General features: G+C 43.0%; 1 protein-coding gene across 11 annotated transcripts in view; it reads left to right on the top strand.

Annotated features, from left to right (window-relative positions):
- Positions 1-23642, top strand: part of TTLL5 (tubulin tyrosine ligase like 5) — a 165335-nt gene that overhangs the window by 53314 nt on the left and 88379 nt on the right. For 9 of the 11 annotated variants that reach the window (XR_014788883.1, XM_084841908.1, XM_084841938.1 and 6 more), the window contains 5 exons: positions 1051-1089; positions 9914-10065; positions 10343-10646; positions 18067-18187; positions 19610-19756. Coding sequence is in view for 10 of the 11 variants with exons in the window: in XM_084841908.1 (XP_084698034.1) it covers positions 1051-1089; positions 9914-10065; positions 10343-10646; positions 18067-18187; positions 19610-19756 (763 nt within the window). In the remaining variant the exon portion in view is untranslated. The remainder of the gene's footprint in view (positions 1-1050; positions 1090-9913; positions 10066-10342; positions 10647-18066; positions 18188-19609; positions 19757-23642) is intronic. The other 2 variants (XM_084841917.1, XM_084841945.1) reach the window with 1 other exon arrangement.

The following is a 23642-nucleotide window of genomic DNA, read 5'->3' as shown; positions in this document are numbered from 1 at the left end:
ATCCTACTTTTACTCTGGGTGTAGCTGAGTTCATCTTTACTGCAGTTTTAGGAGTCATTAGCCAGGCTGCAAGGAACAGTGCAGGTGTAATGTTAACTGGGATTGAGAGATTGGGAACAGATTGTAGGGCTACATGCTGCTCTTCACCTTTTCCCCTTTTGTGCATGGTTTTACTCTGTTCCCCATTATCTTGATTTAACATTACATCTGACTGATACCTAATTCTGGTTAACCCAAATCTGAAGACACTGGCCCAGTTCAGACATCCTTCCAAACCATAATTTGTATTATCCATAGTTTTAGAACCTAAGCCACCAGCCAAACCCTGATTTAGAGCAGTTTAATTGCTTTCATTTTCTATAGGTTCAGCACTCCTGTCTGTAAGTGCAGTTGTCTCTGGAGACATAGTAGTAACTATAATTTGTAAATTGAGACAAATACCGTAGTTAGCACAAATTAAACCAAACTAATTTGCTTTACACAGTGCATACTAGTGGACTGCACCACAAGATGCAGTGGTGTCCACTAGCTTAGGTAACTTTAAAATGATTAGACTAATTAATGGTGGCTGTTAACTGTGATAGCTAAATAGAACTTCCATATGCAAGCATTATACTTCTGAATACCAAATGCTGGAGATGAGATAGGAGAGATCATGCACCGTTTGTGAACTTCTCATTGACTCCTGCCTGCTGTGTGAAGCAAAATGTTGGTCTAGATAAGGGGTGAGCAACTTGTGGCACGCCAGATGTCGTAAGATTGCCTCACCTATCAGTCCTAGCTAGAATAGCCAGTGGTCAGGGGTAGTGGGAGCTGCAGTCTGACAGTGTCTGGAGGGCCACAAGTTGCCTGCCCCTAGTTTAGATGGACATTGTTCTGACCCAGCAAGGCAGTTCTTGTTACCGTCAGTTTGAAATGAAGCTGGCATTTTCAGTGAAGACTCTAGTTCTTCTGACAATACTTTGTAGTCTTTTTATATATCTGCTGTGTGTTGATGCGTATTTGTGGTGTAATCAGTATCTTCCTTCCCCCCCCCCCCGCCCCCTACAGAGGAGGGTCAAGGAGAGGTCCAGTTCCTGGACGAACTCGGTAAGCACTTTAAGTAGTCAAGGTATTAAATGGAAGAAGCTGGTTTTGTAATCTTGCAGTTGCTATTAGGCTTGAGATGAAGCTCCTGCTGTCAAGCAAGGGGCTTCATTCTCTTGTAAATGGGTCTTGTTGAACAGTGTTGAACAGTGTCAACTTCATAGCCATTTCTGTAAAGTGAGTTTTATGAAGAGCATGTGTTCCTCCTCATTGATGGGTAAAGTACCCTAGAACACATTCAGGACTTCCTTTCTAGATGACTACCTAGAATATTAAACAAGATTCTGTCAGTATGATAGCAGCTTGGGTGTAAATTTCTCTTGGGCTAAACTTTCCATCTCTTGTGTATGAATCTACAATCCCCTTTTTAATCCATAATGCTGTTGAAGTTGCGGGATGTTGAAGCTATTCCAATTTAAGCTGAAAAATGGCTGCAAGTATACCACATGAACTCTAACACAATATTCCTAAAGATCACTGAAGATCTTTGAGAGTTGCACGTAGGGGAGCAGTGTCCTTAGCATGAGTTGGACTTTGCTTGGAAGCTGTGACCAGTAGGGCTCAGATAAAAATCCCCTCTCATCCAGTAGGGTTCTTCCACTTTTGTGAAAGCATTCTACACAGCCAGAAGTGGGGGATCTTCCTCAGTTCATTAACCAGCTCCTTTGTAACTTCTCTACTTTGGGAACCTTTTAGTCCTAAAGTGGTTTTGACTATAGAGTTGAAAAAAATGACCTAAGGGCTGTTGTTTTAATATTTAAGTCTTTGCTTACTGTGTTCTTGACTTAAACATATTATCCATTTTTGCTTACATATGTTTCACTTATCCGGCTTATCTGCTGATGTGGCTAAGGCTAGACCAGTATTGTATTATTATTTATTAAATAGCTGTGTTAGTCACACTTACTCACTGAAGTCCATTATTAAATTTAACAAAGTCCATTATTGAAGTCCATTATTAAAGCTTCATGGCCAAATTCTCAACTAGCTGATTTCAGCAGTGAAAGCTGGCAGAGCTGAAGTACTTAGCGTTGCTGAGTCATCTGTGACTGGCAGAATGTTAGGGAATGCAGAGCTGGTTTGACCTCTAGGACCCAGGGGAAAGTATCACTTTTACAGTGGGAACTCTGTTCAGTCACCTTACTTTGATAATGGTCGCTTACTTGGAATTCATAGATAGGACACAATGACCTGGTTCTCACCATCAAAACAGCCCACTGTGGCTTATTTCAAAATGGCTGCCTGCATGTGCAGCAGCCTATCATGGCTTATATAAGCCACAGTGGGCTGTGGTATGTGCTGGCATGTTTGGGCAGCCATTTTGAATATGCAGCACCTGGCTGCAGCTTATTGTGTTGTGCAAACCCAGGGCGTTGTTTAACCCTTGCATAACCCATGTCCCTAGGTTCGCATAAAATAAGCTGTGGCTGAGTGTTGAATATTCAAAATGGCAGCCAGCATGCGCTGCAGCCCACTATGGCTTAAACAGAGTTGACAGATCAAGATCAGAGTAAGGGTACAGGGACTCGCAAAACATATAAAAACCATAACTAGCTGCCACAGTCTACCTTTTGAAGGCAGCTATGGTACTTTATTAACTATCATATTATAAAATAGCCCCATATTTAGCAGTAGTTGAATCAGAAGGAATCTCTCAGTAGTGCATTTAACTAAGCAATAGCAGATGGGGGCAGGGGTGAATTTATTCCCAGGCTAACAATAAGAATGAAAAAGTAAAGTTGTATTAATTTAAGGAAAGTGGAGTTTATCTGGCATTAAAGTAAAAGGGAAGAGAATTCAAAGCCAAATGTCAAAAGCATAACAACAACAATGCAAGTTTGTATGGGACCTGACCAGGAGGCCTTCAAGTACATGGTTGTATAAAATAGTTCTTAATCCATCTCTAATGATGGAAGTTACCACATTCCTGCTCAGAACAGCAAGGCACGGAAAAGCAGGAAGTTACCCCATCTTTTTCTGGGCATTCTAGGCCCAACATGAAGCTCTCTCTGAGGCACATAAAATCACCTTTTAAATTTCTCAGCTCTGCTTTTTCAATAGGAAAAACCCAGTCTTGCACTATGTGGGAGGAACAAACCCTCTCTGGATGTGGGCCAGTCCCTCTCTGCTGTATCAAGCAAGACAAGCACTGGCCAATCGGAGATGATTATTTCATTCTAAGCTGTGCTTTACGGGAAATGGAAATTAAGCATCCTTTAATTGCTGAGCCATCAGGTATATTTCACATTTCCACAAAGCGTAGTGTGCCAGGATGTCAGATATTTCTTTTAACCATTCACAGGTTGTTCATACTTGTTATCCTCACGTTGAAGGGGGTAGATGAGGTTTAAGGAGGTATCTGCATTTAATTTCTAAAGGAAATTACATGGGCATGTTTCCAAGCAAACATGCTGATTCCAGTGTGGTTTTAGGTCTTAAATAAGGTGTTCCCAAGAATGTCTTGCAAAGATGCCACACATACAGACAGCAAATGCATTTTTATCTAACTTGTAATGAAAGAAGAAAGGGATGTTAAAGGTTAAGGTAATTGAGGCATTCAATGAAAGGTAAAACTATATTGCAAGATTATCTTTGGACAAAATCCTGTGCTAATAGTATGCTAACAGTAGTATAACCTATCTAGTTCTATGTCCATAATTAGATTTCCATGCAGTTCTTTATATGGGCAGCCCCTTTTAGGAACAGGGAACATCAAAAAGCAAAGTATCACATTGTTAATTTAACATATAGAAGACATGCAGTTTCCAATTCTGGATGTATGGATTGTTCTTGAAGTGTATATAGAAAAACATCCATGGGAAAATGTACACGTACATTTTCTAGAAAAAAAGGAAAGTAAACACAGAACACAACAGAGATTATCCTTAAGGTTCCAGTAGCATACATTAGAAGTTTAAGGCCACAATCCTATTGAGATAGACGGATGCTTATGACTTCCTCTGAAGTCAGAGGCCACTGCTTATCCAATGCAGAGTGGCTGAAGGATGGAGGAGAGGATTACTTCCATGCTCTGGCTGCCCTGCAGTTTTCCGTAGACACCTGATTTTGGCATGGCTTTGGGAAGGGGTGGGAACGGGGCTGGAGACCTCATAGGAAGCTGTCTAAAACAGCTTCTGCAGTCTCCCCCCGCCCCAGGAATGCCCCTGTATTGCCCTGTCCATGCTCTGTGTTATGAGCAGGGGCAGGCATGGAGGGGCAGCCACCACAGTTTACTCTACCTCAGCTACAAGGGGGAGGGGGCAGGAAGCATGGTTTCCCAGCTACAAGCTCGTAGCGCTGCCTATGAGCCTGGAGCTGGGAAACTGAAAAATTCTGTCTCCCCCAGATGCTGTCTAGGGGTCATAGGATTGCTCTCTAATAGGATTTCTCTCAAATCCACTGTAAAGAAACTTAATACCAACTGATACCTTCCCCTAGAAGAAGCAAGTTTATAGGAAACTGATTATAAAGCATGCCAACTCTTTCTTATATATGAGCATCAATATAGGATCAGGTCCATGCCTTCAAACTGCACAAAGATACACTTTTAAATTGATGTTCATATATTTGTCAAAGCTTTCTTTTTCCGGAAAGATTTATTAGGTACAAATATGATTCTCTCTACCTCTTGGTAGTCTCTGTAGAGATTTGTTGTAGACATACAGTTTTTCACAGATTAAACAACTGTATTTCTTTGAGGCCCCTAATTACCATACACATAGATTCCTGGACACGGCAGAACTGGTTCTGGAACTAGTCCACTGGCTTGTTTCTAACCTACTTGTGACACATTTTCTCCAACTGATAATAAGGCAAACATAGCAATTGTAAAGTTATTATTACAGTGTGGGTGTTGTCCTTAGTACAGTAAGTTGGTTTTGTAGAACAAAGTCTGTTTTACTGACATGTTGATTTTATGCTTTTATTAGGAAAAACAATCTCATTGTCCTTTGCATAGTAGTCACTAGTTCCATGAGTGGTCACTTGCTCTATAGGTTATCTGTAGGTAATCTCTTACCTGGATTAAAAGAGAGGAAACACAACATCATATTTACCAAGCACAGTAGTTTCAAAACTAAGTAGGATTTACAAGGAAGTGTCCCTTTTCTTTCTTTCTTTTTTGTATTCTGTCCCATGGGAAAAATCACACACTATTCAAGGGTCTTCATGCATAAGGTGCAGTTGAGAGAGGGATATGTTCCCACACAGTTCAAAATTCCTTCCTGGTGCAGTTGAGAGAGGGATATGTTCCCACACAGTTCAAAATTCCTTTTTCTCCTCTTGTGGAATCTGATTCTACTGCATTCAGCAGCTTCTGACACAAGACATCTTTTTCCAAAATCATTTGTATTCTGGCTAGAAAATTCCTGTAGCTGTAGGCTCTTCACAGGTAACCTTTCCTGGATCATAAAATATCTCATCAACAGGTACAAAAGGAACAAAGTCAATAGTCCGTAATCAAAGGTTCAGTCTCTGAAATCACACGATACCTGTTCTTTTTCCACTTCAGAGGTTTTTACTTGCAAATTAGGCATGTCGCCACTAGATGTCCCAACTCCGACTTCAGGTAATAAAGCAATCTCTCAGTTTTATTCTTCTTTGCAGTGGGTGTACACATGGTTTCACAGAGTTCTTGATCCTTGCTAGCCAGAAATCCAAAGTTTTATAAACTGGGGCTAGCTTCACGCTCCTTTCACCTCTACTCAGCCTCAAGTATGCCCTCTCCTTCTGGAAATTCACAGACCTCAGCAAAATCCTGAAAGGATATAATTATATCTTTCTCTTTATCCTCTTTTCCAGCATCACACACAGAAAATTCTGCAAAATCTTGGAGGAATCTTATGAAAGTACCTTCTTTGCCATCATTTTCCACTTCATTCCATTTAGAGAGATGCTTCCAGTTCAACAGGCTAGGATCTTACTTTATCCTCTCTTCCAGGTCCGTGTTGTTTTTGCAGACCACTTCAGGGAATTCTAAAGAGACCTACTCTGGTGGGTCTGATTCCCTTCCAGTTCTCTTTTCTGAGGGATTCCACCCTCCCAGTGCTGGGTGCAGCCAACCCTCCTGCTCTCGGCATATCTAACCTTACAGCCTGTTTCTGTGAGGCTTAGGGAGGCTCCAGTCATGGAATTATAATTTAAAAATAACATTGTATTTATTGAAGGAAATCCAAGTTTACCTTGCATTAAAGTAAAAGGAAAGAGTTCCAAACAAAATGCCAAAAGCATAAGAATAACAATGCAAGTTTCTTACACGTCTGGACTATGGCACCTGAGCTTGGAGGCCTTCAAGTACTTAGTTTCAAGACTATACTCTACAACTATCTCTAATTATGGAGGTTGGCACATTCCTCCTCAGAACATCAAGGCATAGAAAAGCAGGAAGTCACTCCATGTTTTTCTGGGAACTCTAGGTCTGAAGGAAATTTCCCTCTGAGGCAAAGGGAATCACCTTTTTAAATTTCTTGGCTCTGCCTTTTCAAGGCAGAATTCAGTCTTTCTCTGAGAGGGAGGGACAGATCCACTTTGTCAGCCACAAGAAGCAGGGCAAGGTTTGCACTGTTGAATCAAATATGATGATTTCATTCTAGGCTGTGTTTTATAGGAGATGGAAATGAAGCACAATTTAATTGCTGAACTATCCAGTTTTATATGGTGTTAATGTGACTATCTGTTCTTTTCCCTGCTCCTACAGTTTTATGCTGCTGTTTATGGTGTGTTGATAGTTTGTATTTTTAATTTTGTGAGCCACTCTGACAGTTTTTACCTGAAGAACAGAATAGAAAATAATTACATAAATTTCAGAACTCTACAAAGAGTAGAGCCAGTGTAGTGTAGTGGTGAGAGTGACGGACTGGGAGCCGGGAGATCCGGGTTCTAGTCCCCACTTGGCCATGGAAGCTCACTGGGTGACTTTGGGCCAGTCACAGACTCTCAGCCCAACCTACCTCACAGGGTTGTTGTTGTGAGGATACAATGGTGAGGAGGAGGATAATGTAAGCCGCCTTGAGTTCCTTGCGAGAGGGAGAAAGGCGGGGTATAAATGCAATAAATAAATAAATAAATAAATAAATAAATAAAGCAAGCTTAGTCTGTCAGGATGTCAAACGTTCCTGTAACCATTCCCTCACACTTGTTAATCTCACTTATCCAGTAGGATGAAGCGGGGTGGGGGAGAGTATTTGGGAGTTTATCTGCCTTTAATATAGGAAATGTCATGTATATATATACACACACACACACACCTCCAAGCAAACAGGCTGATTCTATTGAGTTTTTAGGCTGTTCAAGTTAGTTGAGCAAACTTTAAAAATCCTTCTAGTTTGCTTCACAGAAGGACAACTCAGAGAACTGCTAAACCCTTGATCTATAAAAAACCTTATGCAGCTGCTTCAGATTAAGAGTGATTATTACAAAATTGTGTGGTTCTTGACTCTGTTCTAGTACAAGGTGTTAAGATAGTGCATCTTGATGTGACAGGAAACCGTATCATAGCCACCATATGAAGGGGGTCACATCAAGTATTAAGAGTTCCATTTTCAGAATTCTGTGGCCTCCTCAACCTTGCCTAATTGGTAATGACAATTGCGAGGTACCACTCCCACAAGAGGAGCATATGCTGGAACTCAACAATGAGTTTGGGAACTGATGGCTACTGCCCTGGCCTGTCAGTGCCCTAGCTGAATGTTAAAAGTTCAACAGAGAAGTTGAGTGATACAGCATATGCCTAACAGCTGGTCTGGTGTAGTGGTTAGAGTGAGAACAGTTGATATGGTTTGTAATAGCTAGAATGGGGAAAATCAGGTCTAGATCCCTGCTCAGCTCTGAAGCTCATAGGGCCTCGGGCAAGTAATTATATTTCAGGCTAACCTATTTTCCAGAGTGATTGTGAGGCTAAAAGGCTGTTCAGAGGTAGGGTAAGTTGCAAGTGTTAAAAAAACACACACCTAATATATATTTGGTCAAGTTATCTCTTGCTGGGAGCAGTGATGTGAGTTTTCTGGAAAATTTTGCAATGCGAAGTAGATTAATTTGCATAGGAAAATTTTCAGTTTGTACTAGAAAATTTCCAATGCAGATTAGGTTCATTTACATAAATCACTTGTGTAGAAAAAGTCAGTTTGCATTGGAAAACATTCTGATGCCCTAAAGAAACCTAATTTAGCATTTTTAGTAAACAAAATGTTTAACATGTTTAGTAAACAAAGCTAAAAAAAGTACCCCATGTTAACTTTTGTCCCAGTACACCACAAGTATTTGACCTGAAATAAATGCACATTTAATTTAAGTGTTATATTACGTTAAAAAAAGGGAATACTTGTAAAAATTTAAAGAAAATGGCATGTACTTCCCTTAAATGGTTTACATTTAAGAAAAACACACAAAGGTACTGAAAACTGTTGACACACTAATTTTAGCAACCCAAAGAACTGTGCATGGTTTGTTGACAACCCCTCATCTGTTTCAACAGAGTTCAACAGAGTTCAAGTTGCTGGGGCACCTTCAGTTTTGCAGTCACCATCTATTAGTTCCATTTCACTCTGAGACATATATGTATTCTCTCATAGAGTTGCTAAGGATAATAACCTGAAAAGCATTAATTACAACTTTGAAACTGCCAAGCTTGCCTAATAATGTGTTTGCAATTGGCAGACATTCATTTTTATAAATGAACTTATGAAATGCAAAATTTTCCATGGAAAATGGTGCCTGGAAAAATCTTTGCCCCCTAATCACTGACTGGGAGTAGTGGGAGAGGTCTTTTCCAATACTAAATCTTTCAAGTGCACAAATCTCAATGCTATTTAGTCATAAAGAGCCCAGTATCTTGCTAGCTGGGACACTGTAACAAATATGTATGTATGACAAATGCATTTTTACGTTATTCAGATAGGATTTCTTTTCTTGACTCTAGCTACTGTCCTGTGATGGATATATTTAAAAGAGTAAGAATAAGAATGGAATCCTAATATGTATGAGGGCTTGCCCAATAGCGTTCTCTTGGCCCTTGGTACAAATTTGTATTCAGCCCTCCCATTACTGCAGGTGGGAGGAATATACTGCTCAGAGGAGGAGAATAAAAGTGGGACAAGCTGTGAAAAAGATAATATGGGAAAGTAACCAATATAAATGCATGACCACACTCATTCATAAACAGGTCAGATTTGAACACGTTTCAAGCCCCACCTCTGCTTCTGTGCCACTACAGCTGCTCAACAGTTAACATTTTAAAATATGTTCTGTTGTGGGGATTGCCAGATGGGTGTGCTGCCCACTATGAGTTGTGGGTCCCCACCTTGTTCTTTTTGTCCTGCCATCCCCACCCCCCATGGGCCTGAGGTCTCCTGTCTTTTTTCTAAATTACTCCATCTCCTTGTTCCATCTGATTTCAGAAGTTCTCAGATCATCTGAAAGTGATCATGAGTAGGACTATGCATGGACTTACCTGTAACTGGTATTCTTTGAGAATGGACCAATAATTGCCCCCCCCTCCTCATGTCACCTTTTATGGTCTCAAGCTGAGGACAAGGTAGCCCTGACCTGGCAATGTAGAATGCTGCCATAAAGATTGGTTAAATAAATGCCTATTTGTTTGCTTTCTGAACCCTAATAGCTTTCCCCCAAAATGTGACAGGCTGGGGCCTTCACTTCCATTAGTGTGACCGGGTATGGGCCACTCTTAAGGCATATTAGTTACTGGTAGGTAACTGTGTCAGACTGGATGGTTCTTAGATGTTACACTGCACTTGAACTGAGTTCCGTTTGTCAGGTAGTGTAGGCAAAGTGTGTGACTACTGAAGGTACTGTCTGTTCTTGTCTGTTTCAGTTTAGCTCTTGCTGGAGAACTGAGCCTAGATATTATGGATTGTAATGCTCAGCTTCATGCTGCTCTGTATGAGCGGAAACTCCTCTCGCTAGAGGTACGGAAACGAAGGCGACGTCTTGGCAAACTGAGACCAGGACGGGCAAGACTGTCAGGTACATGTGAGTCCCACCCATTTCCCCGTATTATAACGTGGGTGCACAGGTTTAAAGGATGATGAGCCTATCCTGCATGTGTACATCCTATCTTCTGGCTGAAAAAATGTCCATGTATGTATGTATTTCCCGTTTTGCTTGTCTATTCCTATTATGTAATCTTTGCACACGGAGTTAATGTTGTGAGTATGGGATGGTAATATGAGATCCTGAAATTGTCCGCCTTGTTTTACTGATGCTAAAATGTTGAGAACTGGGAATATATTGGCTCTAATAGGAACTTCACAGTCAGCTGATTTTGTCAAGTCAGAAATGGAAGGTGAAGAGGAAGAGGAGATGGCAGAGGAGGATGAACTGGAGATATCTCCTGGTGAAACAGCTGGCTGTCTTGGGAACGTGCAGGTGAAATTTAAGCCACAGTTGTCGGAGCAGATGGAGCCTGCCCACCAAGGGAAGTTGCTGAAGGAGCCTGCACAGAAACATGAAGGACTGCCACTTCAAGACAAAGTGGAGCTAATGCCAAAAGATGATGACCCTCCATTTAATTTGCTACAGATTCTGCAAGAGAATAAGAATCTAAGGTAAGAGTTTTCGTGAGACTGTTTTGGTTATAGTGCCTAATATGACGACAGACACATAAGCTGGTGTCTCTTGTCTGCTTATGTTTCTGTTTGCACTGGCATGTATGGTGGTTGGTACAGAAAATAGCTTGTTGTGCCACATCCAGAATTTCTAAATGTGGAATATCATTAACTTATGGACGTCAGTGCCACAAGATGCAGTGATAGCTTCTAACGATTTTTGTTGGCTTGAGAAGGGGGTTAAACATGAATGGAGATTATTGGCTACTATTAGCCATGATAGCTAAAGGGAACCCTAAAGTTCACATCTCAAAACCAGATGCAGGGATAAACAATTTGGGGAGGGCTGTTCAGGGGCAGTGTCAGGCTTGGGTGGGCCCTCAACAGACTGCTGCCGATGGCTGCCCCAGTGCTGATTTTGCCCCCATGTCATATCCCTTGCTGCCATTGGTAGTGGTGATGCTCGTGCAGCTATTGCCAGCCTCCTCTACAGGCAGGCTGTTCCTTTAGCATAATCAAGTGGAAGGGTGCTGAGCAGGTGCTCTGCAGCTGTTCATTATACGCCACTATGCAATGTCTGGTATCAGGTATTGCATAGTGGGGCATAAAAAATGGTGGCCACCTTTCTTCTCTAGGAGCTGAGCACCTGCTTGAGTCCCTATTTCCAGTTGATCATGCCACTGAAGCAACAGCCCACCCAAAGGAGGAGGTTGACCATGACTGCATGAGTGCTTCTGACACTTCCAGATAAGCAAGTCAGCCTGGCCAGAGAAGGGGAGTCTGGCATCTGCAGTAATGATGGTGCTGGCACTCTTGAGTTGTCATGTGGGATCAGGCCATCAGCAACTGCCTGACAGTGCTGTCCTTTGATGTCAAGCCTGGGGCTGTTGCCTATGTGCTCTAATTGTAAGCTTCCCAGAAGCATCTGGCCAGCCCCAGTTGCAAACTCAGTGCTACAGTAGATAGAACTTTGGCCTCACCCAGTACAACTGTTCTTATTTTATATGGGTAACTAATTTCCAAAATAAAATACTGGTTTTTTGAGATGCCCTGCTTTTAATTCTTGCTGCTACTTCATTTTGTAAAAAAAACAAGTAAAACCCCCCTCAAGACAATTAAATCTGATAATAATGACTGGAAGAAATGCCTTGTGCTACCCCTTCATTTGCTAGTGAAGTCTTCTGTTGTGCTTTTGGGGGAGGGAGGAGAGGTGAGGAGTTTAGGAATATGTCTATCCCAATATGTGCAAATGCTTGTGTGTGGAGAAAGTTTCCATGTCAAGAGCAGTATTTCATTTGCATCTTATTTAGTAGAAGCTTCTCTTTCTGCCTAATGTCAAAGCCATCAGATCCAAAGCAATGTCTAAGCTTTTCATACACTGTTACCATACCTTGTCAGTCTCTTACTACAACTGGATGGTTTAGACCAAAGTGATTACCCTTCACTTCTTACTCATTACGATTGAAACATAACATAGTTCAAAGCATTCTTTCAGTTCAAGAGATGGTCATAAGAAGAGGTCTGCATCTTAGCTGTTTCTTCCAGCTTGGTTTCTTTGTTGAACTGAGTGTAAGTCAGTGAATTCTGGATTAAACTCACACTTTAGATTTATCTTTTCATGCTCTCTTGGTGCTCATGTTGAAGATAAGCAAAGTGATAATTCTACTTCAGTTTCTTGAATTTTGCTAAGAATGTTTTTAAAAATGGTGTTTGATGATCTGTTTCAACCAATATTAAAAAGAAAAAGCATTGAGGTACTGGGGAGGTTTTAAGTACTATCCCAAAGTTGTAGAAGAATTCCCTCCATAGAATGTATGCTTTGGCTTCTTAATCTTCTCTTGACATTAAAGTTAGATGGATGGCAGTTATCATTGTTGTTGGTCAACATTTACTTAGTGGCCACAGCGTGCCTGGTGCTGTACAGAGTTTTGAAGTAGTGTGGACACTTGTCCAGCGGGCATACAGTTTGTACCTCCTGGTCATAGTAAGTAACTGTAAATTGTTGTTGTTCAGTCATTCAGTCGTGTCCGACTCTTCGTGACCCCATGGACCATAGCACGCCAGGCCTTCCTGTCCTGCGTTCTCTCCCGGAGTGTGCTCAAGTTCATATTCATTGCATCGGTGATACTATCTAGCCATCTCATCCTCTGCCGTCCCCTTCTCCTTTTGCCTTCAATCTTTCCCAGCATCAGGGTCTTTTCCAGAGAGTTTTCTCTTCGCATTAGGTGGCCAAAATATTGGAGCTTCAGCTTCAGTATCTGTCCTTCCAATGAGCACTCAGGGTTGATTTCCTTTAGGAAAGTAACTGTAAATAAATAACTATAAATAATTTCCCCACCTTCTCATAGTAAACAACTAAGTTTTCCAGGGACCCCCCCCTCCAAAAAAAATCAGTTACGAAGGTAGAAAGCCAGCAGTGGGGATGAGGCTATCCAGTGTATTGCACTCAGTGCCACATGTACAACTTTCTACCCGCTGGATGGAGGTTGTGTGTGTGTGCTCAGTGTAATGAGCTCCTGGCTCTCAGGGAACAAGTGCGTTCCCCTGAGGCCAAGGTTGCTGACCTGGAGAAGCTATGAGAGGTTGGTGGATGAGACCTTCAGGGACCCATTAGCTGTGTCCCACTCCCAGGGAGACTGCTCCTCTGCTGTCATGGAGAATGAGGATCTTGGGGAAGGAGGGCATCATTCTGAGGAAGAGGGAAATGATCCCGTAGAAGGGACCCATTCCTCAGAAGACAAACAAATATCCTCTCGTGCCAAGGATGTGCCTCTGCGTGGAGGAGGGCTTGTGGTAGTGGGAGATTTGATCATTAGATACCTAGACAGCTAGGTTTGTGATGGATGTGAAGACCGCATGGTGAGTTGCCTGCTTGGTGCGAAGGTTGCGGCTATCACGCGCCATCTAGATAGCCTAGTAGATAGTGCTGGGGTGAAGTCAGTGGTCGTGGTCCATGTTGGTACCAGCGATGTGGGGAAATGTAGTCATGAGGTCCTGGAAGCCAAATTTAGGTTGCTAGGTAGGAGGTTGAAATCCAGGACCACCAAGGTGGTTTTCTCAGAAAGGCTACCTGTTCCATGTTGCAGGGCCAGCTAGACAGGCGAAGCTGAGGAGTCTCAATGCGTGGATGAGACAGTGATGCTGGGAGGAGGGGTTCAGATTTGTTAGGCACTGGGGAACGTTTTGGGACAAGCCAGGCCTGTACAAGAGGGATGGGCTCCACTTGAACCAAAATGGAACCAGACCGCTGGTGCTAAACATAAAAAAGGTGGCAGAGCAGCTTTTAAACTAAACCCTGGGGGAAAGCCGACAGGAGCTGGGAAGCATCTGGTTCGGGTTAAATCATCCCAAAGGGATGAATATGAAAATGTTTTTGATTGCTCAAATGTAGAAGGGGAGGAAATAGACCACAAGCACATGGTAGAACATAATAGCCAATCAAAGGGGCCAACATCCCATAGCAAAAGATGTACACGTCAGAGGCATCTGGGAAAGGATACCATGTATAGGTGTTTCTATGCAAATGCTAGAATAGCCTCTGAGCCAAAATGGGAGAGTTGGAGTGCTTGATTTTAAAGGAAAACCTGGATATAGTGGGCATTACAGAAACCTGGTGGAATGGAGAGAACCAGTGGGATATGGTCATCTCTGGATATAAGCTCTACAAGAAGGACAGGGAAGGGTGTACTGGGGGAGGCATTGCCCTGTACGTCAAAGAGGGCATAGTGTTGAGCGGACTAGAACACTTAAAAGGGATAGGCCGTCCCACAGAAGCTCTGTGGGTGACCATACCAGGCTCCAAAACTAATTTAGTGCTAGGAACTTGCTCTTGTCCCCCAGACCAGAATGCTCAGAGTGACCTTGAGATGAAAAACGAAATTAGGGCGGCCACCAAACAAGGAAGTGCTGTAATAATGGGTGACTTCAGTCACCCCCACATTGATTGGATAAATGCATGTTCCAGCCACAACAAAGAGATTAAATTTCTCAATGCCCTAAACAATTGTACCCTAGAACAGTTGGTCATGGTACTGACCAGAGGGGAGGCGACCTTGGATTTAATCCTAGATGGTGTCGCCCAGGATCTAGTACAAGATGTAAATGTCGTTGAACCAATTGGAAACAGTGATCACAGTGCTATCAGATTTAATATATATCTAAGTGGAAAATTGCCCAGGAAGTCCAACACAGTCACATTTGACTTCAAAAGAGGAAACTTCTCTAAAATGAGGGAAATGGTGAAACGGAAGCTAAAAGGGGGAGTCAAAAGGATTAAATCCCTTCATAATGCTTGGAGATTACTCAAAACCACAATAATAGAAGCCCAGCTGAAATGTATACCACAGGTTAAAAAAGGTAGCAAGAAGTCACCAGCATGGTTAACGAGCAGTGTTGGGAGCTATTAGAGAAAAGAGAGCTTCTTTCAGAAAATGGAAGTCTTGCCCAAGTGAGGAAAACAAAAGAGAGCACAAGCTTGCACAAAGACGATGCAAGCAGGCAATAAGAGATGCAAAAAAGCATTTTGAAGAGCATATCGCTAACATCAAGGCCAACAATAAAGAATTCTTTAAATATATTAGAATCAGAAAACCAACCTAGTCCAACTAGGGAGGCAGCTGGACCATTGGATGACAAAAGGAGTACTGAAGGAGGACAAGGAGATTGCAGAGAAGCTGAATAAATTATTTTTATCTGTCTTCACTGCAGAAGATATAGGACAGATATCTGTGCCTGAACTGATGTTTTCAGGGAGTTTGAGGAACTGAGGCAAATACTGGTGACAAAGATGAAGTTCTCAACCTTATTGATAAATAGAAAGCAAATACATCACCGGGCCCAGATGGTATCCATCCTAGAGTTCTGAAAGAACTCAAATATGAAATTGCTGATCTTCTAACCAAACGATCAGCGGACTAGAAGATGGGCAATGTAACACCAATTTTAAAAAAGGGATCCAGGGGGGATCTGGGAAATTACAGGCCACTTAGCTTAATGTCTGTTCTGGGTAAATTGGTTGAAGGCATTATAAAAGATCAAATTAGTAAGCATATACAAGGAGAAGTCCTGCTGAAAAAGAATCAGAATGGCTTCTGCAAAGCTAAGTCATGTCACACTAACCTTTTAGAATTCTTTCAGAGTATCAATAAACATCTGGACAGGGGTGATCCAGTAGATATTGTTTACTTGGACTTCCAAAAGGCCTTTGATAAAATCCCTCACCAGACTCCTGAGAAAACTTAGACATGGAAAACATGGAATAAGAGGCCAGGTGCTCTTATGGATCAGTAAGTGGTTAAAGAACAGAAAGCAGAGAGTAGGAATAAATGGTAAATTCTCCCAATGGAGGGAAGTAAATAGTGGGGTCCCACAGGGATCTGTATTAGGACCAGTAGTTTTCAACCTGTTCATAAATGATCAGGAATTAGGAGTGAGCAGTGAAGTGGCCAAGTTTGCGGGTGACACCAAATCATCTAGGGTGGTTAAAACAAAAAGAGATTGTGAAGAGCTCCAAAAGGATATCTCCAAACTGGGAGAATGGGCATCTAAATGGCAAATGTAAGCAAGTGTAAAGTGATGCATGTTGGGGCAAAAAATCCCAACTTCAAGTATAGCCTGATGGGATCTGAGCTAGCTGTGACTGACCAGGAAAGAGATCTTGGGGTTGTGGTGAACAGCTCAGTGAAGATGTCAACCCAGTGTGCAGCCGCTGTAAGAAAGGCAAACTCCATGTTAGGCATAATTAGAAAAGGGATTGAGAATAAAACTGCCAACATCATACTGCCCCTATACAAATCTATGGTGTGACCACACTTGGAATACTGTGAACAGTTCTGGTCACCACACTTAAAAAAAGATATTGTAGAGCTGGAAAAGGTGCAGAAAAAGGCAACTAAAATGATCAAGGGGCTGTAGCATCTCCCCTATGAGAGAGTGTTACAACAGCTGGGATTTTTTAGCTTGGAAAAAAGGAGGGTGAGGGGAGATAGGATAGAGATGTACAAAATTATGCATGGTATGGAGAATGTGGATAGGGAGACATTTTTCTCCTTCTCTCAAAATACTGGAACCCAATGGGGTCATCCTATGAAGCTGATTGGTGGGAGATTCAGGAGAGATAAAGGAAGTACTTCTTCACACAGCGCATAGTTAAACTCTGGAATTCACTACCACAGGAAGTAGTGATGGCCACCAGTTTGGATGGCTTTAAAAGGGGGTTAGACAGATTCTTGGAGGAGAAGGCTATCAATGGCTACTAGTCTTGATGGCTATGTGCTACCTCCAGTACCAGAGTCTGTAAGCCTATGTACACCAGTTGCTGGGGAACATGGATGGGAAGGTGCTGTTGCGCTCATGCCCTGCTTGTGGGTTCCTGGTCGACATCTGGTTGGCCACTGTGTGAACAGAATGCTGGACTAGATGGACCCTTGGTCTGATCCAGCATGGCTCTTCTTATGTTCTTACGACCACAGTGAAGGGAGAAGCCAGTGTTTGATAAAGAGTAGTGAGAATGAGGATGGGGAGTGTTAATTGTTGAATATTAAGAGATGGGGAACATTTACTGCCAGCATTTAGACAGCAGTACACTGACTAGTTTTTGATGATGTGCCAATACAAGTTTTGACCATTAAGTCCTGCTCTTTTCTTTGGTCCTTCGGCTGTTGTTTTTTCTTAGCTAACCTACTGCAAGTGGCTCACTTACTGAGGCAGTATAATATAATGTATAGTATGGGATACAGAGAATCACAAACAAGAGCAAGATGAAGCATTAGAAAAAACAGGCTCTTGGATGACATTTCTTTTGTGTCCTAGAGTAGAGCATTGAAAATAGTATTAAGGCAGAATTTGTACTGAACTTTCACAATTCCCCTGGGGTTCAGAGATAAATGAATATGAAGAAAAAATATGTTCTTGACTTGCATCTTGCTTTGTGAAATGGATAGTAACACTGAACATTTGAGAGAGCTGCAAAGGTTGAATTTGTCCCCCAGATGTTTACTTTTGAGAGAGGCCTGAGCTAATCTTCCTTGTTCACTCTGGAAAATATGGAAGGGCTCCTTTGCACCTGGAGCACTTTGGCAGAGCTCTCCAATTTTAGTGGCCCAGTCAAAACTGCTTATGAGGAGGCAGAATCATATCATCAGAAGCTGCAAAAACCATAGTGTTGATTAATTGTCTTCGGTTTATGCTAATAAAGGTGATGTGGAAAGTATTGTGGAGCATGGAGTGCACCGCTGCTCTACAGGATAGACCAATCTGCAATGCTTCTTCAGCTTAGGGCCTCCAGTTGCTGACCTGGATTCTAAAACATTCCTTTGTCCCACCCATAGCAGCTAATAATATATGAGGAAGTCGTTGAGTCTAAAAGCAAGGAAGCTTAGTTTTACTTTTGAATGTTACCTGTGCATCTCTGCTTCTACAGCAAAGTTCAGGCGCGCAGGGCTTTCTCCGCCTACCTGCAGCGTGTCCAGCTGCGCCTGATGAAAGAGGCTGGGGATCAGGTCCATAATCCTGCCTGGGCTGCCAAGGAGGATGAGCAGATGGTAAGATATTGTGTGCCTTCCCAGCTTCTTTCAGGGAGGAACCCAGCTGATCCTACTCAGCATTCTTGAATCACATTCAGTGTGAAGCTGATTCCCATCAGCTAGAGCTGTGCAGCAGGAATGCTAAACACTGTTAACCGTTGCAAGGCTAACCCATCCTGCTTCTGTTACTGAAATTATTTCCATGCCTCACTTTGAAACAGTGTAGATAGCTGATGTGCAGAGTCGGTAGAAGTATGTTTGGACACTTGGGGAGACAAACCCAGCTGAACAGAACACAGTTGAAATGACAGCCACCTCAGATTGCCAACTTTTCTCTTAGTTTAAGGCCGAGGTGGACAATCTGTGACCCTCCAGATGTCTTGGCCTGCAACTCCCATCAGCCCTAGCCATCATAGCCAATGGTGAGGGTTCATGGGAGTTGTCAACCAAAACATCTGGATGGCCAAGGTTGCCTACCCCTGGTTTAAGGTATGGAAATGAGGAAACCTATCTGTAGGGGGTCTTGGTTTCTAGGCATGACTTTGTGTTGTCTGCTGACCTCCCCAGACAGTAGCTGCACCATTGTGCTATATATGAAGCAGCTGCCTTATAGCACTTAATGAAATCACTCCAGATTTCTAGGCCTTGCCCTTAGCTGGCAGTTTTCTTAGCCCAAATGGAGACACTGTGAAAACAGGCTATGAGGAAAGAGCCAATCTAGCTCATAGATTAAAAGCCTTATGGCAGGAATTGGGAATAATCAGTTTGCCTCAGTGGAAAATGTTACTCCTGCTCTTTCCAAGTGGAAAATTGAAACTGGTTCTCTGAGAGCTGCTTTGTCTGCTATTCTGTGAAAAATAATGTTTAAAATAACAGATCAAACCAACCTAATATAATGCTAGTGAGAGGCAAACTGTGAAATTCAACGCCTTGGCTATGAAGTAGTTCATTTGCATGTTTAGTAGGGCACCTAACCAAAAGTAAATCCAGACTGGAGACAGAATGTGTTTGAAACTAAACACCCACAGCGGGCGTCTTGCTTTAGTGCTCACTTTGCAGGGAGGGCAGTTCTCCCTACCATTGGCTGGTGACAGAGTGGGAGGGCATGGTATGCTTTTCTAGTTAGAGTTGATACAAGGCATGAGGCATGGAGAGTGTGACCAGAGGTGGTGCCAGAGATGCAAGATGGTGACAAGGGTAAACCTGTGGTCAAAATTTCATATGGAAGTCTGCTATCCATTCAGAGTTGTGCTTCTACTGCACCTATTCCCAACAATTATAGACTGTGTCAGAACCCCTGAACTTCGTGCTTATTGATTTTCCTTGCAACATAATTCCTCTTATCCCCAGCCCAGATACCCTTTCAGCATCGTTTCTGAGAATAAAATATAGCAAGGCAGCCAGATGGATTCACTCTTTCACTTTGTTTCTTGGTGGTAGGAGCTGGTGGTTCGCTTTTTGAAGCGAGCAGCCAGTAATCTTCAACAGTCTTTGAGGATGCTGCTCCCCAGTCGGCGCCTGGCCCTGTATGACCGTAGGCGCATCTTGGCTCACCAGCTGGGTGAATTCATCATCTGTTACAATAGGGTGAGTATGGGTTGTTCCAGCTGACTTCTAGTGCATCAGAGGATTAATGTACATCAACTAGAAATTAACGCTCCCAGCTTTGCTTTTATGGCTCCCAGTGTAGGTTCAAAAGAAACAAAGAATTAGGGAAAACGGAAGATGAATTGTTCATATGTCTGCTTCCTAACTTTCTACTGCAGGAGAGCACAACCTTTTCAGCCCTGAGGGCCATATCTGGTGTCAGCGGGGGTTCTGGGGGTGAAATTTGTGGGCGTGTGTGTATGCACATATATATAACAGGAAGTGGGGGGCTTTAACCTTGCCCATATCCCAGCAATTCTGTTCAAGATCCCTGGGGTAGGGATGGGGGAGACTCCTTTGGGGTTGCTGAGAGAGGGAAGGTAAAGCCTTCCCTGCTCCCAAATCTGGATCAATGCTTCTGCATCGGCATTAACAGCGCAGAAGCAGCTATTCTGGCTGATTTTAGGTTGCTGGTGGGAGGAGGCCTTAGCCTCTCCTCCCCATCCTAGTGACTGTAATAGGCATTGCCGCTTCTGTGTTGCCACGGGAGTTGGGTGGAATTTGGGAGCAGAGGGCATGGGTTCCGCACAACTGGCCTCCAGGAGCTGCATGCAGCCCACAGGTAGTGCACCCCTGTTCTACTGTAATAACTGAGTGGGACTTCTTTGCATGTTACTTGCAGGTAGTCCATGAGCTCCAGTTGACTTCTGGAGCTCACAAATCAGTGTGAAATTCTCAAATCCTGTTTCAGATATTACAGGTTAAGTAGAAGCTTTTGCTTTCTTGGCTTCTTTGTAATGCAGTGCAGGATCCTATGTTTGTGTCAGGCCCTGAGCCCAATGCTTTGATTTGTTGATGTCACTGAGCAGTAAATAGATAATGCAGAAATCTGTGGACAAATGTTTGTTACATTTTGGGTGATGGTAGTGGGGAGGATATCGGCAACAGGGTGCTGAAGTGGTTGCGTGGGATGGGTTTCTGGAGCTGCTATTGTCCTTGATATGGTTGTGATTTTCTCTGAAAATTATAATATTACAAGTGAGCAAACCAGTTCACTAAAAATGAAGTCCAAATTAGATTCCCTATCTAGAGAAACCATATAATGGCAGCTTTTAAAATGGTGGTCAGAATGTCTGATGCCTTTTTGGTAGCCATGGCACACTCTTGTCATGTGTGTGCTTGCGCATGCATCTGTGTGAAGTCCCAGTAGATGCTACTGTGGGGGGAAAGCTAAAAATGGTGAAATGCAATTTACCAGTCTTTTAAGGAATATTAGAGAGATAAGTGGCAGACCGAATGTATTGCATGAATCACACATAATACCTCAGTGCTTGAAGCCCTTGTTCAAATATACCTGATGAATTTAGCACTGCAGGTGTAGTGAATATTAGAGGTGTGCACTGACCTAAGATTTGACCTGGACCCTGACTCAGCACTTTGGAAAATGGCCCATTCAGCTCAGACAAATTCGGATTCCATATGCATCAATTCATGTACCAAATCAGAGTCAAAATTCGGAAGTATGAGACTTCATGCCTCCCATTGACTATCATGGGAAATAAAAAAACAGCTATAACTTTCTTCTCTTGTCAGACATGGATAATATTTCCAGGCATAGAAGCACCTTAGGAGGAGATTACACTTGCCAAATGCCAGAAAAATAGGTGCAGGGGTCTCTATGTTACACACTTTTATATTTTCATTTTTTTTTTTTAAAAAAAGAACTGTTAATAACTTGTTTTTGTTTCTTGGCAGACTTAGATGATAACTGCAGGGTTAGTTGCTGCTGCTGAGAGGATCAAGCATGCCAAATGTCAGAATGATAGCTGCAGGAGGTTTTGTGCAAGAGCAGCCTTTGCATTTTGAGGGTATCCGAAAGAGGATGAGATTATTGCTCTATGTTGTTTGTGGAACATTGTTCAGAAAATGACAGACAGCTTACAGGTGGTCCTAAATAAGAAAACTGCAAAGTTTCAGAAGGATAAGTGCAGTGGTTCCTGTGGAATGGCAGTTCTGTTGTGTGTGTAGGGGGAGTGATTTACATTCCCTTCTCCCTGCTGCCCCTCTGGCATTTTGGGGCAATTTGTGTGAAAATGGCACACATCATAGGGATGTTCCCAGGCAAGAAACATGGAAAGTGACAGAAGGATAGCTGCAGGGGCTAGGGAGTTATGATGCTTGGAAACCAGTTTAAGGCTTTTTCATAGTGAAGCGTTGGTAGCATTGGAAGAATGGCTCATCTCACAGTCTCATCTTTGCCTTACCCTGTCCTGCCTAACTGTACTACCCTGTCTTACTCTGTATGGTGACTCCAGTTTTGTGAGGGGAAATGCCACACGTTTTACTACTCTGTGTTTCTCGGGGGTGGGGGTTGAAGGTATAGCAGGGAGAAGACAATCCAAGGGCATTGTCGACCTGCAAGCCAAGGAAAGGGCAGGAAGAACACCGTAGGCATACTCTGAAATGAAAAACCCTTTTTAAAGCAGCTGTGGCACATCATAGCTCATGAAGTCCATGCCTACTGACTGGTGCTACTGATATCCCACAGAGGTGCTGGCAACTGAAGCACTAGCTGATGAACCTGGAAAACATGTTCCAGAACCAAAAGTTTATGAGCTCACTTGAATCTCTAGGGCAGGCGTGCAGAGCCTCTTTTGGCCCAAGGGCGAATTCCATTTTGGAAAAGCTCTCAGTGGCCGCATGCCAATGGTGGGTGGGGCTGAAGGCAAAGGGGCAGGGCCAAAATACAAAAAATACCAGCATGGTTTAGCTTAAAGCTCTTACTGCCAGGAACTAAGCTTTAGGAGAGTCCTTTCAGTCTTTTAGAGTAGGAAAAACTGCACAAAAGCCAGGAAATCCCCAAATTATTGGTGGTCAGGGGGAAGGGGCGGGGCCAGGGGAAGGGGGCATGGCCTTCTGGAGAACCCCTGGAGGGTCAGATTTGGCCCCAGGGCCTGAAGTTCTACACCCCTGTTCTAGGGGAATGTTTTCTGACTTTCTATAGAAGTAGCATTGGTGGAGAGTGGGAGCAGAGTCCCTCAACAGATACCTCAACGATGGACAGCCTAAGGCTAAGCGGAAGTTTACTTCTTAAGTTTTGTTTGTTTCATGAATATGCAACAAGGAAGACAGGGAGAACCACTGACTCAGCTGTTGAAGTGGTAACATGCTGAGCACGCCTTACACTTCTCTGAAAAGAACAGTCTAGAGTGAAACCTTTGCCTCTACAAAAAGAGCTCCTGTTGCAGTGGAACTGAGCAACATAGCCTATGCTCACAAATATAGATTTGTTTGAACACCAGAAAGAACCGACCGTGAAGATTCTGGATCTGGCCTAATCCAACGCACATCTCTAAGACTCACTTTGACGGTTTGATTACTAGTCATCAGGAGCCACAAAGGTGTATTTGAAATGTTTCAACCAGAAAGGCATTATTGGACTGTTTGAGCCACGAAGGTGGACTACTTAGATTTTGTTTTAGGCCCAAGGTGTAGTTGGATTTTGTTTGACCCGCAAAGGTGGATGGCTTGGATTTTGTTTGGGCAGACACTTTGTTGGTTTACTAGGGCATGAGTTACTGACATAAGATAACAATACAGGACTACTTGAGGTCCTAAAATGGTATGAGCTCAGTTTTAAGAGAGGTGGTGGTGGACAGCAGGGCTGCATGGAGCAGAGATGGGAGCAGTAATGATGCCTCTTGGGTGTGAAAAAGTGTCTGGCTGCACCAAGAGAGCTGGTGGTGCTGGGAGACTCACTGAGTGAGGATGTGAGGTGGGGTGGTGGGTGAAAGAGGCAGCAGGCAGCCACAGTAATACAGCAGGGCTGCAGAGCAGTCCCTGTAGCTTCACCTCACCCCAGCTCTGAGGCTGCTGCTTGTCTGGT

The sequence above is a fragment of the Heloderma suspectum genome, chromosome 1, assembly GCF_057233095.1.
Source record: "Heloderma suspectum isolate Gila_16-S chromosome 1, 16-S_ref, whole genome shotgun sequence".
NCBI classification, from domain to species: domain Eukaryota; kingdom Metazoa; phylum Chordata; class Lepidosauria; order Squamata; family Helodermatidae; genus Heloderma; species Heloderma suspectum.
The sequence above is the reverse complement of the archived record's forward strand: the minus strand, read 5'-3'. Positions and strand labels throughout refer to the sequence as shown.